Here is a 12,845-nt window from a genome sequence, read left to right on the forward strand (position 1 = left end):
GTAATCTCACATTGAAATGTCTTAATTCTAGGTAGCATCAAGAACAAAGTATAAAAGATAGTAAAGCCAACTTACAATATTTTAAATATTGAAGACATCAAAAAGAAAGAAAATACCTGCTTATGTAAATGGCAAATCCATTCAGCAAACTGTCGGGCATTTGGAATAGTAGCCGAAAGAAACACGTAGTGGACATTGTCAGGAAGCAAAATAATAGTTTCTTCCCATACAACACCACGCTCTGGGGGGGGGAAATATATAGATATATATATACACACACACATACACACCTTGGAATTCAGTGTCACTTTATTAACAAATAATCAAATTATTTTCTCTCAAGCACAATAATTAGAAATGCAGATCACTTTACACAAAGATATTTTTAGCCATAGACCCTTAATAAAAACTACTTTAGTTCCTACCATGAATTTATCCAGTAGAAAGTTAGTAGACTAAACCACTAAAACTGCAATGTACTCTGAAACAACAGCCTGCCAAGAGCAGCTCCAGACTGAAAACGTCTCACAGAGCATAACAAGAGTCCCATGACAATGTAAATAGTATTTCCATCTCACTTTGAGAAACAAAAACTTAATGGGCTGTAGAAAAGTTACAGCAGGGGTGCCTGGGTGGCTCAGTTGGTTAAGTGTCTGCTTTAGCTCAGGTCATGATTCCAGGCTCCTGGGATCTGAGCCCCACATCAGGCTCCCTGCTCAGTGGGAATGCTTGTCTCTCTGCCTCTCCCCTCCCCACGCTCGTGCTCGCTCTCTCTCAAATAAATAATCTTAAAAAAAAAAAAGTTACAGCAACAAATGTTAAAGACACATCACTACTCTACCACATAGCATCTTTCATCCAAATTACCCTCATGATCTCTAAACATGAAAGAGTTGATGAGCAGCAAAACTATGTCAGTTTTTATTTAAATGGAAAAAAACCTAGAAAAATCAATTTGAGAGGTTCCACCTAAAATAAAAAGTCAATACAGGATTCCTTATTTTAAAACCAAAACAGCTCTGGTCTGAACTTAATTTTAGGAATTCAAAAGGGGTGAAATGTTCAAAGCATAAATGATTTCATAAATTATTACTTTCACTATAAATACAGGTTAACTCAGTGCTTTAGTTTAAATAAAAACTGAGTTTTGAGTGTACATGTTAAACATTTAACTTTTAAATATTAACATCAGCCCTCCCAGTTCCACTCAAAATTCCAAGTATACTTACTTTTGCTTACAGTAATGTAATAGTTCAAGTAAAATGATGTTTATTTTTTTCTCATTTGTATTTCATAATCCCTATTTCATGTTCTTTTTTTACTATAACATGCATTTCTTAGTTTCTAAAAACTAAAACGCTAATAAAAATCAAGTAAGTTAACTTCAGGCTAAGAACTTTAAAAATTTCTTTAACACTTATTTTGGAGAGTTCAATCTATTAAAAGTAAACTAGCTTTAAAGCACCTGGGTGGCTCAGTTGGTTAACCGTCTGCCTTGGGCCCAGCGTCAGGGTCCCCGATCAGCAGGGAGCCTGCTTTTTCCTCTCCCTCTGTCCCTCTACCCTGCTTGCTCATCCTCTCTCTCTCTTCCAAAGAAATTATAAAATCTTCAAAAAATAATAAAAAATAAAAGCAAACTAGTTTTAGTACCAATTGTTTTGTATGAATTTGCATTTTCTCATCCAGAATTACTATTTAAGAAGCTGCAGTTAAATGAGATCCCATCAGAAATACTACATCATGTTTCCCGCAATTCAGTTTACTAGAACTCTAGCTACACCAATAGTGAAAGCAAAATTTAGCAACTATTTACGCAAAATTGCTAATGCCCTTCGTAAGGAAAATATGTGGCACACATCTCAACAACACAGAACATACCTGAATCTCTCATGTAATGAATTTCATCAAATATGACCCACGCTACTTCTCGCATAACTTCAGAACCTCTGTACAGCATGCTTCTCAAAATCTAAAAAAATATAAACAATTTAGCAAAAATTTGACACAACAGAAGTTCTTCTTTCTAACGAGGAATTTTGGAAATGCTTTAATGGAAACGTTAAAATAATTTAGGTTACTTCTCTTAAATCTATTTCATAAATCAAGTAATATTCCTTCTCTCATAAAACCAAATTATAAATGACTTCTCAACAGTTAGTTATCAGGTACAATTCATGGAAAGAATTATTATCACCCCTATCTGCATATATCTTAAGTATGAAGCCACTTCATTGTATATATAAATTCATCACAAGATCCACACTACCCAGGATATGAGAATAACTTAAAATTATCTTCTATTCAACATATGATACCTTATACTGTTTACTGATTTTTTTCTACTTCATCTCACAACATGGATACTCTCTGGCAGCCAGTATTCTGATTTTTGAGTTGAAGAAAATCTTCCACACATGGAAAACAGTTTTGGGAACGGAAACTTACGTTGGGCACCAAAATGAAAAGTAAGCAATCCTTTTGGCTGGCTCTGCAGGGCAGAAGTTAATTTATCCTCTCTATAGTACCATGTCTTTGTAAAACACAGGGTTATAACTCAAGAATGTATAAAAGTACTTGGTATAGCCAAGACAGCTAAATGTGTTCAAAACATAAGATGTTATAAGTATACAAGTTTTAAGTAAAACTTAACTACAACTATGGGAAAAAGTTTAACTGGACATTTTAAAGAAAGTTATTTATGTATTTGTATCGACACTAAAATGCAAACATAAAAAATTGAACGGAAGGAAAAGCCACTACATATATGAAACTGGATGCAAAACCGTCAATGTATTTCCATGTCACTGCCAATAAGCCTTCAAAAATATTTGGTGGAAAAAAAAGATTCTATCTACATTATATGACAAGTAACAGAATTAATAATTTACAAGTAAATTTATATAATTACTAAACCCTTTTAAGAAGAACTTCTCCCTTTCTAATAAATCTACTCGGAAAATAAAGTATTACATTTTATCTATACAGAGCAACTGATAAAGCATTATACATTCTAATTGAATAGATACATTAATTAAATTAAAATTAAAAGGGAAAAACTGGCTGAGACCATATAAATTACCTCTGTGGTCATAACAAGACAAGACGCTGTAGGATTAATAGTAACATCTCCAGTCATCAAACCAACATCTTGAAATTCTTCATACATTTCCCGGTATTTCTGGTTACTCAGAGCCTTAATTGGACTGGTAAATATTACACGCTGTTTTTCCCTTAAAGCCAATGCAATGGCATACCTATAAATGTGAAAGCAAGTAAGAATAAAGCATTCAAAACCTTTTCTTTAAAGTACGTAATTTTTAAAATTCTATTAATATATAAATTATGTCCCAACTTTCCCTAATTACTTATCTTAAATGGAACTGGCAGAACATTAATATCTTGTTCTATTTACTAATGACAAATTATTAAAGTAATAATTGTTATAATAAATATGAAGTGTAGTGGTCTAAATAAACAAGAATATTTAATTGTGGTCTATTGGAATTAATGTAACCTAATTGCTAATACCAATAGATAACTAATGGTTACTCTATTTCTTGGAAAGTAAAACACTTTTGGTTCTATAAATGGGCCTCCAAAAATTGACAGCCTCTGCCTGTCAGTTTATACATACATAAACAGTTAGCAAACACTGGGAAATGAAGCTGTGTTCCTCTGAGTTTCAAAAATAAGTTCATCCATATGTATGCTTTCCCCGCATGTAATAATTATACAAATCACTCCTTGCCTGGGAATTATGATGTGTTCTAATTTTGGAAAAGTTCTTTCACAGCTATTAACAAAATGCAATACAGTAGTTTTATCTTTTTAAAGAAAATTCTATTGAAGTTTTTAAATAAAGACCATGAAATGATAACTAAGGTTAGCACTGTGGTAGAGTCTCCTTGTTTAAAATATAATTCTGGCCCACAACAGGCTTATAACCTATTTGGTGAAATAAAAATAATATTCATCACAGCCATATAACCATATTCTCCAAAGAGTGAAATAAACAAATAATTAAAAGCATCCAAATATCATCAAATACAAAGTTTAGGAGATAGACTGAAAAAGATATAGAGATGCTACAATATATTATCTAAACTGTTCACTTTTGAACAAAAAATTAAAAGATAAAAAAAGAAACAGGGAAGTATGATCCATACTTAGGGAAAAAAGCAGTCATGAGAAACTAATTCTTAGTGGGTCCAGATGTTGGACTTAGTAGACAAAGACTCAAATGCAGCAATTAGAAACATGTCCAAGAAATGGAAGGAAGCCATATTCTAGGAATTCAAGGAAAGAGAGGGTAATTATTCAACAAACAGGCCATTGCAACAGAGAAGCTGAAACTATAATATAAGTAAATGAAAACACTACAGATGAAAAGTATAACTGAAATCAAGAATTCACTAGATGGGCTCAAGAGCAGATATGAGATGACAGAACAGCATCAGTAAATATGAAGACAGATCAACAAAAATGATCAAATCTAATGAAAGAAAGAAATAGAAGACGAAAAACGAGAACCTCAAGTGTCCCAGTGAAAGTTCCAAAGTGAGAAAAAAGAAAAAAGTATTTGAAAAAATAACAATGAAAACTTCCTAAATTTGTTTTAAAAAATATTAATCTACAGATCCAATAAGCACAATGAACCAAAGCAGGAAAAAGTAAAAAAGAATCACACCTAGAAACACTGTCAAACTCTGAATAACAAAGACAAAAAGAAAGTCTTCAAAGCAGCAGGAAAACATTAAACTCTGGGAAACATTAAAAGACCCAAATCAAACTTTTAGAGATGAAAAATGCAATGTCTGATTTGAAATACATAGCATAAAAATAAAATCAGATTAGACACTGCAGAAGGAAGATGAATAAACTGGATGACCTATCACGAAAAGCTGTCCAAAGTGAAAAAGAATCAACTCCAAAAAACAAAATAATAAGAAACAGAGTTTATGTGGAATAAGAAACAGAGTATATGTGGACTGTGAGACAACCTAAAGTGGTATGATAGAAGTTTAAGTGAAGTCCCCCAAGGAACTAGGAGGAAGGGGAATGTCTGAAATAAAAATAGCTGAGATTATCCCAAATGTGATGAAAACTATAATAAACATACAAATCTGAGAAGCCCAACAAAATCAAGCATAAGAAGCCGGAGAAAAGTCACACCACAATCAAACTGCTTCAAAACAGTGATGAAATTAAAAACAGCCAAACATCCCATCAAAGCAACATGCAAAGAAGCAGGAAAATAGTGACCTATAATGAAGGGAAAAAACCAATCAAAACAGATGAAGAAGTAACACAGATGAAAAAAGCAGCAACAAGGACATTTCAACAGTTTGTAACAGTATTCCGTATGTTCAAGAAGCCAGAAGAGGGATGCCTGGGTGGGTCAGGCAGTTAAGCATCTGCCTTTGGCTCAGGTCATGATCCCAGCGTCCTGGGATCGAGCCCCACGTCGGGCTCCTCGGTCAACAGGAGCCTGCTTCTTCTCCCTCCCCCACACTCGTGCATGCTCTCTCTCAAATAAATAAAATCTTAAAAAAAAAAGAAGCTAGAAGAAAGTTAAGTAGTAAATAGAGACATGAGAAATGAACACACACACACACAAATAACTTCCAGCAAGGAAAACTATAGTATAAGATGAAAATGCAATAAATGGGATTAATGACATATTAGACAATGCAGAAGACTAATGAAATGGAAGATATAGCATTAGAAAACGCCCAAAATGAAACACACAAAAATGGAACATAAGATCAGTGAATCATGAGACAACTTTTAAGAGGCCTAATATAATCCTAATTAGAGTCCTCAAAGAGGAGCTACAGGGAGCAACGAAAAACAAACCCAAAGCACAAGAAACACGAAAAAAATGACACCAAGCATCATCATAAACAAACTGCTTAACACCACTGATAAAGACAAAATCTTAAAGTAGCCAAGAAAGATACATTATCTAGACAGGAACAAGGTAAGGATGAGGGGATTTCCTGTCATAAAGTATACAAGTCAAAAGGTACTTTTAAAAGAATTCAAATTCTATATTAAGTGCAAATATTTTTCAAAAATGAAGACAAAGTAAAAGGTATTTTAGACATGCAAAAGTTGGAAGAATTTTTCATCAGGAGACTTTTACTACCATAAACTGTAAAGGAATTTCTTCAGGAAGAAGAAAAATGATGCCATAAAGCAATCTGGATCAAATAACACATCAAAACGTATCAAATTATTTTGAAAACATATCAAAAGCATTTCCCAAATATACCAAATCAAACAACAAAATCTGTGGTGCAATATTACACAAAATTTAATATTACTACAGCAATACGAAACAAAACTTTATACCACTAAATGCCTGTATTAGTAAAAGAAAGGTCTCAAATCAATGCCTTTACCTTTCCTCCCTAAAATACTAGAAAAAGGAGAGCAGATGAATGCCCCAAATCTGAATCTAAATCATTAAATAGAAAATAAGAAAACAGAGAAAAATCAACGAAACCAAAAATTTGTTCTTTGAGAAGATCAGTATGACTGATAAGACCTCTAGCAAACTAATCAGTAAAAAAATAGAGAACATTACACTGATGCCAAAACCAGAAAAAGACATTATAATAAAGCGAGAGACCAATATCCTTCATGAACACAGATGCAGAAATTCTTAACACATTTTTAGAAAATCTAATCCCATAATGTATCTACCAACAGGAACTTCTTTGGGGTTCCCAGATCCCACTGAAACATGGGGGGGGGTTCCCCCACTCACAACACCAAGCAATTCTTACTAGCAAGGTATCTTGAGAATCCAATTAAATTCCAATTCTCCCCAGAGATAGCATCAGATTACACAGTTTAAGGGCTCAAAGATTAAACTCAAAGACTGCTCTCCAACCCCCACTTCAGATGCCAATAGCAAGCCCCAGGCCAGTTACCTGTGCTTTTGACCAACTGGCTTCAGATTGAAGGTTCCAACAACTTCCTCCTTGGTACAGATCAATTTGCTAGAGCGGCTCACAGAACTCAGGAAACACTTACATTTATCAGTAGATTAAAGGATATAAATCAATAATCACATGAAGAAATATATGGGGAAAGGACGAAGAGCTCCTATGCCCTTCCTATCCAGATGCACAGTCTTCTGGAACATCTGTTCCAGGAACATCTGCACATGTTCACCAACCTGGAAGCTTCTTTTTGGGTTTTTATGGAAACTTCACTACATAGTCATGTCTAAGTCATTGGCCATTGGCTGACTCAACCCCTAGGCCTCTTCCATCTACCCTTCCTGGAGGTCAGGCAAGACAGTGGGTGGAACTAAAAGTTCCAACCCTCTAGTCACACAGGCAGTTCTCCTGGCTACCAGCCCCCCATCCAAAAGTGACATCATTAACCTAACAAAAGACACCTTTATTGCTCTTATCACATGAAATTCCAAGGGTTTTAGGAACAGTGACTCAGGAACCAGGGAGGAAGACCAAATAAATACATGAAATACATATTTGCTCATTCCAATGACCAAATAAATATTTCTTATAAATCACAATATTGCCGTTTATTAATAGGGTTATATATATCACAACCTTGCAGGGTTTATCTCAGGATGGTTTATTATTTGAAAATTAATGTCTACATCATAGTAATGGGAAAAAATGCATTTGACAAAGTAGCTAAATATTCTGTATGCATGCACGCATGCACGCACACGCAAACTTGGAATAGAGGGGAACATCCTCAATTTGGTAAAAAGCACCTGTGAGGGGCGCCTGGGTGGCTCAGTCGTCAAGTGTCTGCCTTTGGCCCAGGTCATGATCCCAGGGTCCTGGGATCGAGCCCTGCATTGGGCTCCCTGCTCAGCAGGAAGCCTGCTTCTCCCTCTCCCACTCCCCCTGCTTGTGTTCCCTCTCTCACTGTGTCTCTCTCTGTCAAATAAAATCTTAAAAAAAAATTTTAAAAAAGGCACCTATGAAACACCTACAGGTAACAGCATGCTGATGGAAGACTTAATATCGGTAACAAGGCAAAGATGTCCTGTCTTCATCACTTCTGTTCAACATTGTACTGGAAGTCCTAACCAGTTCAGTAAGGAAAGACATTGAAAGTATTTAAAATAAAAAGAGAGAAGAAAAGTATCTTTACTTACAGAACTCATACAGAAAAACTAAAGGTGAATTAAGAAACAAAGTTACTTTAAAATTTCATTTAAAAAGCACACGGAGAACAAGGAAAGAAGAGAGAAGCATAACATCCAGAAAACAATTAACAAAATGGCAATAGGCACATATCTATTAGTAATTACTTTAAATGCAGACAGACTAAATTCTCCAATAAAGAGAGTGGCTGAATGGATTAAAAAACACACTCAGCTATATGCTACCTAAAGAGACTCACTTCAGATGGTAAGGACACACACAGACAGAAAGTGAAGGAATGGAAAAGAATATTCTATGCAAATGGAAACCAAAAGAAAGCAGCAGAAACTATACTTCCATGAAACAAAACAGACTTTAAAACAAAGACTACAATAAAAGATAAAGAACAGTATTACATAATAAAGGGGTCAATCCAACACAGGAACACCTACATATATAAAGCAAATATTAACAGACCTAAAATCTCCTTTAAATAGAAAAGCTACTCACTCAGCGCATACAGTTTTTCCTGCTGATGTATGTGCAGATACTAAAACAGACTGATTATTATCAACACATTGAATGGCTTCTCTTTGAAAAGCATCAAGAATGAACGGGTATTCCTATAAAAAGAAAATCGTAATATCTGCATGAAAATGATCTAACCATATCAGAGCACACTTAAAATCAAGAGATGTTACCCCCCAAAAGCATTCTGGGAGCATTTCTTTATGATTCTATTTAGGAAATATGCCACCCAATAGAGAAAATTAGGAAGAGTAAAAAAACACCTTTAATTAAACAGCAAAAAAGTTAATTCTACTCTCTATTTCTTCAATTACTTTGCTAATATACAAATTATATTAATTACAATATAGTAACATTACCATTTATCAACAGCCTGTTTTGTGGTAGGCACTGTGCAACACATTTTCCATGGATTATTATTATTAACGTTCCCAACAACCCCTAAAATAGGTATTCTTTCCTTTCACAGATGGGAATTCTGAAGCTCTGAAAAGCAAAGTTCCTCACTTAAGTTCACTCAGCCAAGGCAGAATAATACATCTACTAGACTTTTAAGAGTTTGTGCTTACTCCATCATTCTTCCTTCTGCATTTAAAGAAAATATCACTTGGAAAATTTGTATTAATCGTTTAAGTTCTATCAGAACTTCAAAATCCATTTAATACAGCATTAGAGTTTAAGTTTCATTAGAAGCTTATTAAACTCCCAAAACTGTATGTATGACTTAATGTACACGTCTTTTTTCCTAGAGAAAGGTTGACAATTTTCATTTGATTCTTTAAAAAGGTGGAGAATCATTACTTTCTTCTTTAAAAATCTCATCGCATGATTCTTTTTTTTTTTTAATCACGGTTGTTTACTGATTTGGTTCTCACTATAGTCTCAGGTGGCTTCCCCTTGGTTTATATATACTGGAAAGTATAATAAAAATCTCATTTGAAAGAGTTTAAGATTTTTAGAAAACAGACACAAAACCGTACAAACTGTACTGTCTAATGTACAGACCTTTGCAGCTTTTCCAACTCGAGGTTTAAGTGGTAAATAATCTTCATCTGCAGGAAGTGCAACCTGATGTTAAAAAAAAAAAATCACCAACTCACTATTTGGAGAACTGATACACTTAACACTCCATAATTAATGACAGTTTGAAACATACAAGTGATAGTATTTGATACAGTCTTAGACACTGTAAAATTAAATAACTGCCTTTAAGAACAAGACAAGTGCTGGGCACCTGGGTGGCTCAGTCAGGTAAGTATCTGCCTTCAGCTCAGGTCATGATTCCAGGGTCCTGGGATTGAGTCCCTCATCAGGCTCCCTGTTCAGTGGGGAGTCTACTACTTCTCTCTCTCCCTCTGCCCCTCCACCCCCGCCTCGTGCACACACGCGTTCTCTCTATATCTCATAAATAAGAACAAGACAAGTGCTAAAGCTAGAATAATCAAAAAAATCTCTACTTGTGTTTATCTAATGGTAATGTAATTAAAACCCTTTAAGTTCATCTCCCTGAAGAAACTGTGTTATTAAAGTTTAGGACCTATCTTAGCTATCTTTGTATTTTCCACAGCCTGATACTAATGAAAGCTCAAAAAAGCTGAATGGACATAAAAAGGGATGTAACTATATGAAATAAAACTATGTAGAATAAAATGATACTCCCTATTTCCTAAAACAGAAAATGTATTTTCTCCCAGTGAAAATTAAGATCTGGACAGCAGTTCGTAATTTATCTAAATTCCCGAGAATTAAACCATTTAGTGTACAAAACCCCAAGGGCAAAATAAAATACACACAAAATTAGAAATAATTTATAAGAACAGGGGCGCCTGGGTGGCACAGCGGTTAAGCGTCTGCCTTCGGCTCAGGGTGTGATCCCGGCGTTATGGGATCGAGCCCCACATCAGGCTCCTCTGCTATGAGCCTGCTTCTTCCTCTCCCACTTCCCCTGCTTGTGTTCCCTCTCTCGCTGGCTGTCTCTGTCAAATAAATAAATAAAATCTTTAAAAAAAATAATAACTTATAAGAACAAAGCGTCAATAAGCAAGTATTACATGAGGTTACCCATCTTAGAAATACTGAGAGACTGTGGACAAATTTCCAAGTCGATTACAGCTGACCCTTGAACAAGACAGGATTTGGGGCAACAACTTCCCCCCGCCCCACTCCACATAGCCGAAAATCCATGTGTAACTTTTGATTCTTCCAAAACTTACCTATTAGTAGCCTACGGTTAACCAGAAGCCTTACTGATGACATAGTTAACGCATAGTTTATATATATACTATATACTACACTCTTACGATAAAGTAAGCTAGAGAAAAGAATTAAGAAAATCCTAAAGAGAAAAATACAGTTCTAGTACTATGTTTATCAAAAAATATCTACTTTTAAGTGGACCTGTGCAGTTCAAAATCACGTTGCTCAAGGGTCAACTATGATCATAATAATGTGGGTAGTATTTCAAAAAGGACTAAGTAGACCCTCATTATAATTAAGAAAAGTGAAACTTAGTAAATTAGGAAACCTAATGAATAATTCCCAGTATAATGAACGTGTTAGAAGAAATGTGACGTTCTAAATGGAATCATGAAGGGAGACAACAGTTAGAATTTGGTATTTTATCCTGCACACGTTAAGAAAGAGTAACTTATCAAGTGTTTTTACTAATGAATGAATACTTTCGGGGGATAGAATAGTTTTCATTAATCTTTCCCTTAATATTGTATATTCACCTTTACTAGGATTCTAAGAAACTTCTAAGTAGTTTCTGATACCCAAGTAGTTTGATAGTTGGACAACCACTTATTCTAAATTTCAGGAAATGGCATGCTTTGTATAACTCCATCTCTTACAAATATGATCAAAGTGAGTCTATCCAAGAAAGCACAGCCGTTGGTATACTGACAAAATCAAATTTCTGGATCTGGAAATCTGAAGCCTAGACCCCAGATCATGGTATGATTCCCGTCAAACATAATCAACCTACAGTGCTATATGTGATGAGCTGAGTGACCCTCTCACATCTCTCCTGGTACTTTCTATGACATGAACAAAGAACATCGGTGGGAAGCAATTAAGATTTTAACTTCTGCAAGATTTAACAGAAGAACAACAGATTGTGTTTTCGTGTGTACAAGAATCAAAGAGTTTTTGTTTTTATTCTCTGAAAACAGTCTGGGTAACACTAACATACGACAGGAGAGACACTAAGGAGTCAGAAAAATAGAAAACCAGCAAAATGATCAAGAGTCAAACCTACCGAAAAGTCACTGGTGACTTTTGTCACAGCAGTTTGAAAGAAATGGAGAAGAAATCTAATTGCAGTATATTTTAAAATGAATGGCAAGTTAGAAAGTCTAGCAGGGATTTTCCTAGCAGAGCAGTCAAAAGCAACTCTGACTAGGGACCACATCTCTTTTATGTCTTCATACTCAGTGAATAATACAATGTCCCTGAGACTCAAAAGATACATACTCAATTAATGACTACCATAAAAAACAAAAAACATAGTGGCTGTAAAGCAACCTAGAATAAAAGAAGCTTCTGAATATTCATATGCTGATAGGAAAGAGCAAATAAAGAGATTCAATCTAGAAACAATCAAGGGTAAATGGAATGATCGAAGTCTTTGTGAAAGCAAGATAAATTACAACCAAGAACAGTGGCAAAACAAGCCTCCTTAGTATTGCCTTTTCCTTTGAGTGGATGTGACAGGTGCAGATAGGCATGGTGAAGGAGGTTATAAACAGAGGACACTCCAACTTGATACCCTCAAGGACACTCCAACTTGATACCCTCAAGCCTCTAACGGAAGTAAAAGGTAAAGTTAGCTGCAAAAAGTGAGAAGTGACAGAAGGAGGGATTGCAGAGAATTGTGAAGGAAAGAAAGAACTTTTGACTTCTTAAGAGCAAATTTTGTACTCCCGCCATCTTTTTAAGACCAGAGCATTGAAAAGGGTCTCGTATAAGTACTGAATAAGTGGGTATTACAACTGCCAAGCTGAGTGCTATTCTAAAGGAACATAAAGGAAATTACGAGAACAAGTGCAGAACAGGTATTTTAAAAACAAGGTTCTAAATGTCTATCGAAAGCCATTTTTCTCAATTTGGAATTACTCTGCTTACTCAATAAAGACTTTTGATAAGACTTATCAGTTACCTGCAATAATAACTTGTAAGGTA

The 12,845-nt window shown here is 34.9% G+C and overlaps 1 protein-coding gene across 4 annotated transcripts in view; it reads right to left on the bottom strand.

The window, feature by feature from the left end:
* Window positions 1-12,845, bottom strand: part of MTREX (Mtr4 exosome RNA helicase) — a 93,263-nt gene that overhangs the window by 71,643 nt on the left and 8,775 nt on the right. For 3 of the 4 annotated variants that reach the window (XM_045794332.2, XM_087862145.1, XM_045794333.2), the window contains 5 exons: window positions 9,669-9,731; window positions 8,646-8,758; window positions 3,080-3,254; window positions 1,879-1,969; window positions 117-241 (listed from right to left, as the gene is read on the bottom strand). In XM_045794332.2, coding sequence (XP_045650288.2) covers window positions 117-241; window positions 1,879-1,969; window positions 3,080-3,254; window positions 8,646-8,758; window positions 9,669-9,731 — 567 coding nt within the window. Of the gene's footprint in view, window positions 1-116; window positions 242-1,878; window positions 1,970-3,079; window positions 3,255-6,938; window positions 7,650-8,645; window positions 8,759-9,668; window positions 9,732-12,845 lie in introns of those variants that run through there. The other variant, XM_087862144.1, reaches the window with a different exon arrangement.

The sequence above is a fragment of the Ursus americanus genome, chromosome 5, assembly GCF_024610735.1.
Source record: "Ursus americanus isolate L20-20 chromosome 5, mUrsAme1.1.p, whole genome shotgun sequence".
In the NCBI taxonomy this organism is placed as follows: Eukaryota; Metazoa; Chordata; class Mammalia; order Carnivora; family Ursidae; genus Ursus; species Ursus americanus.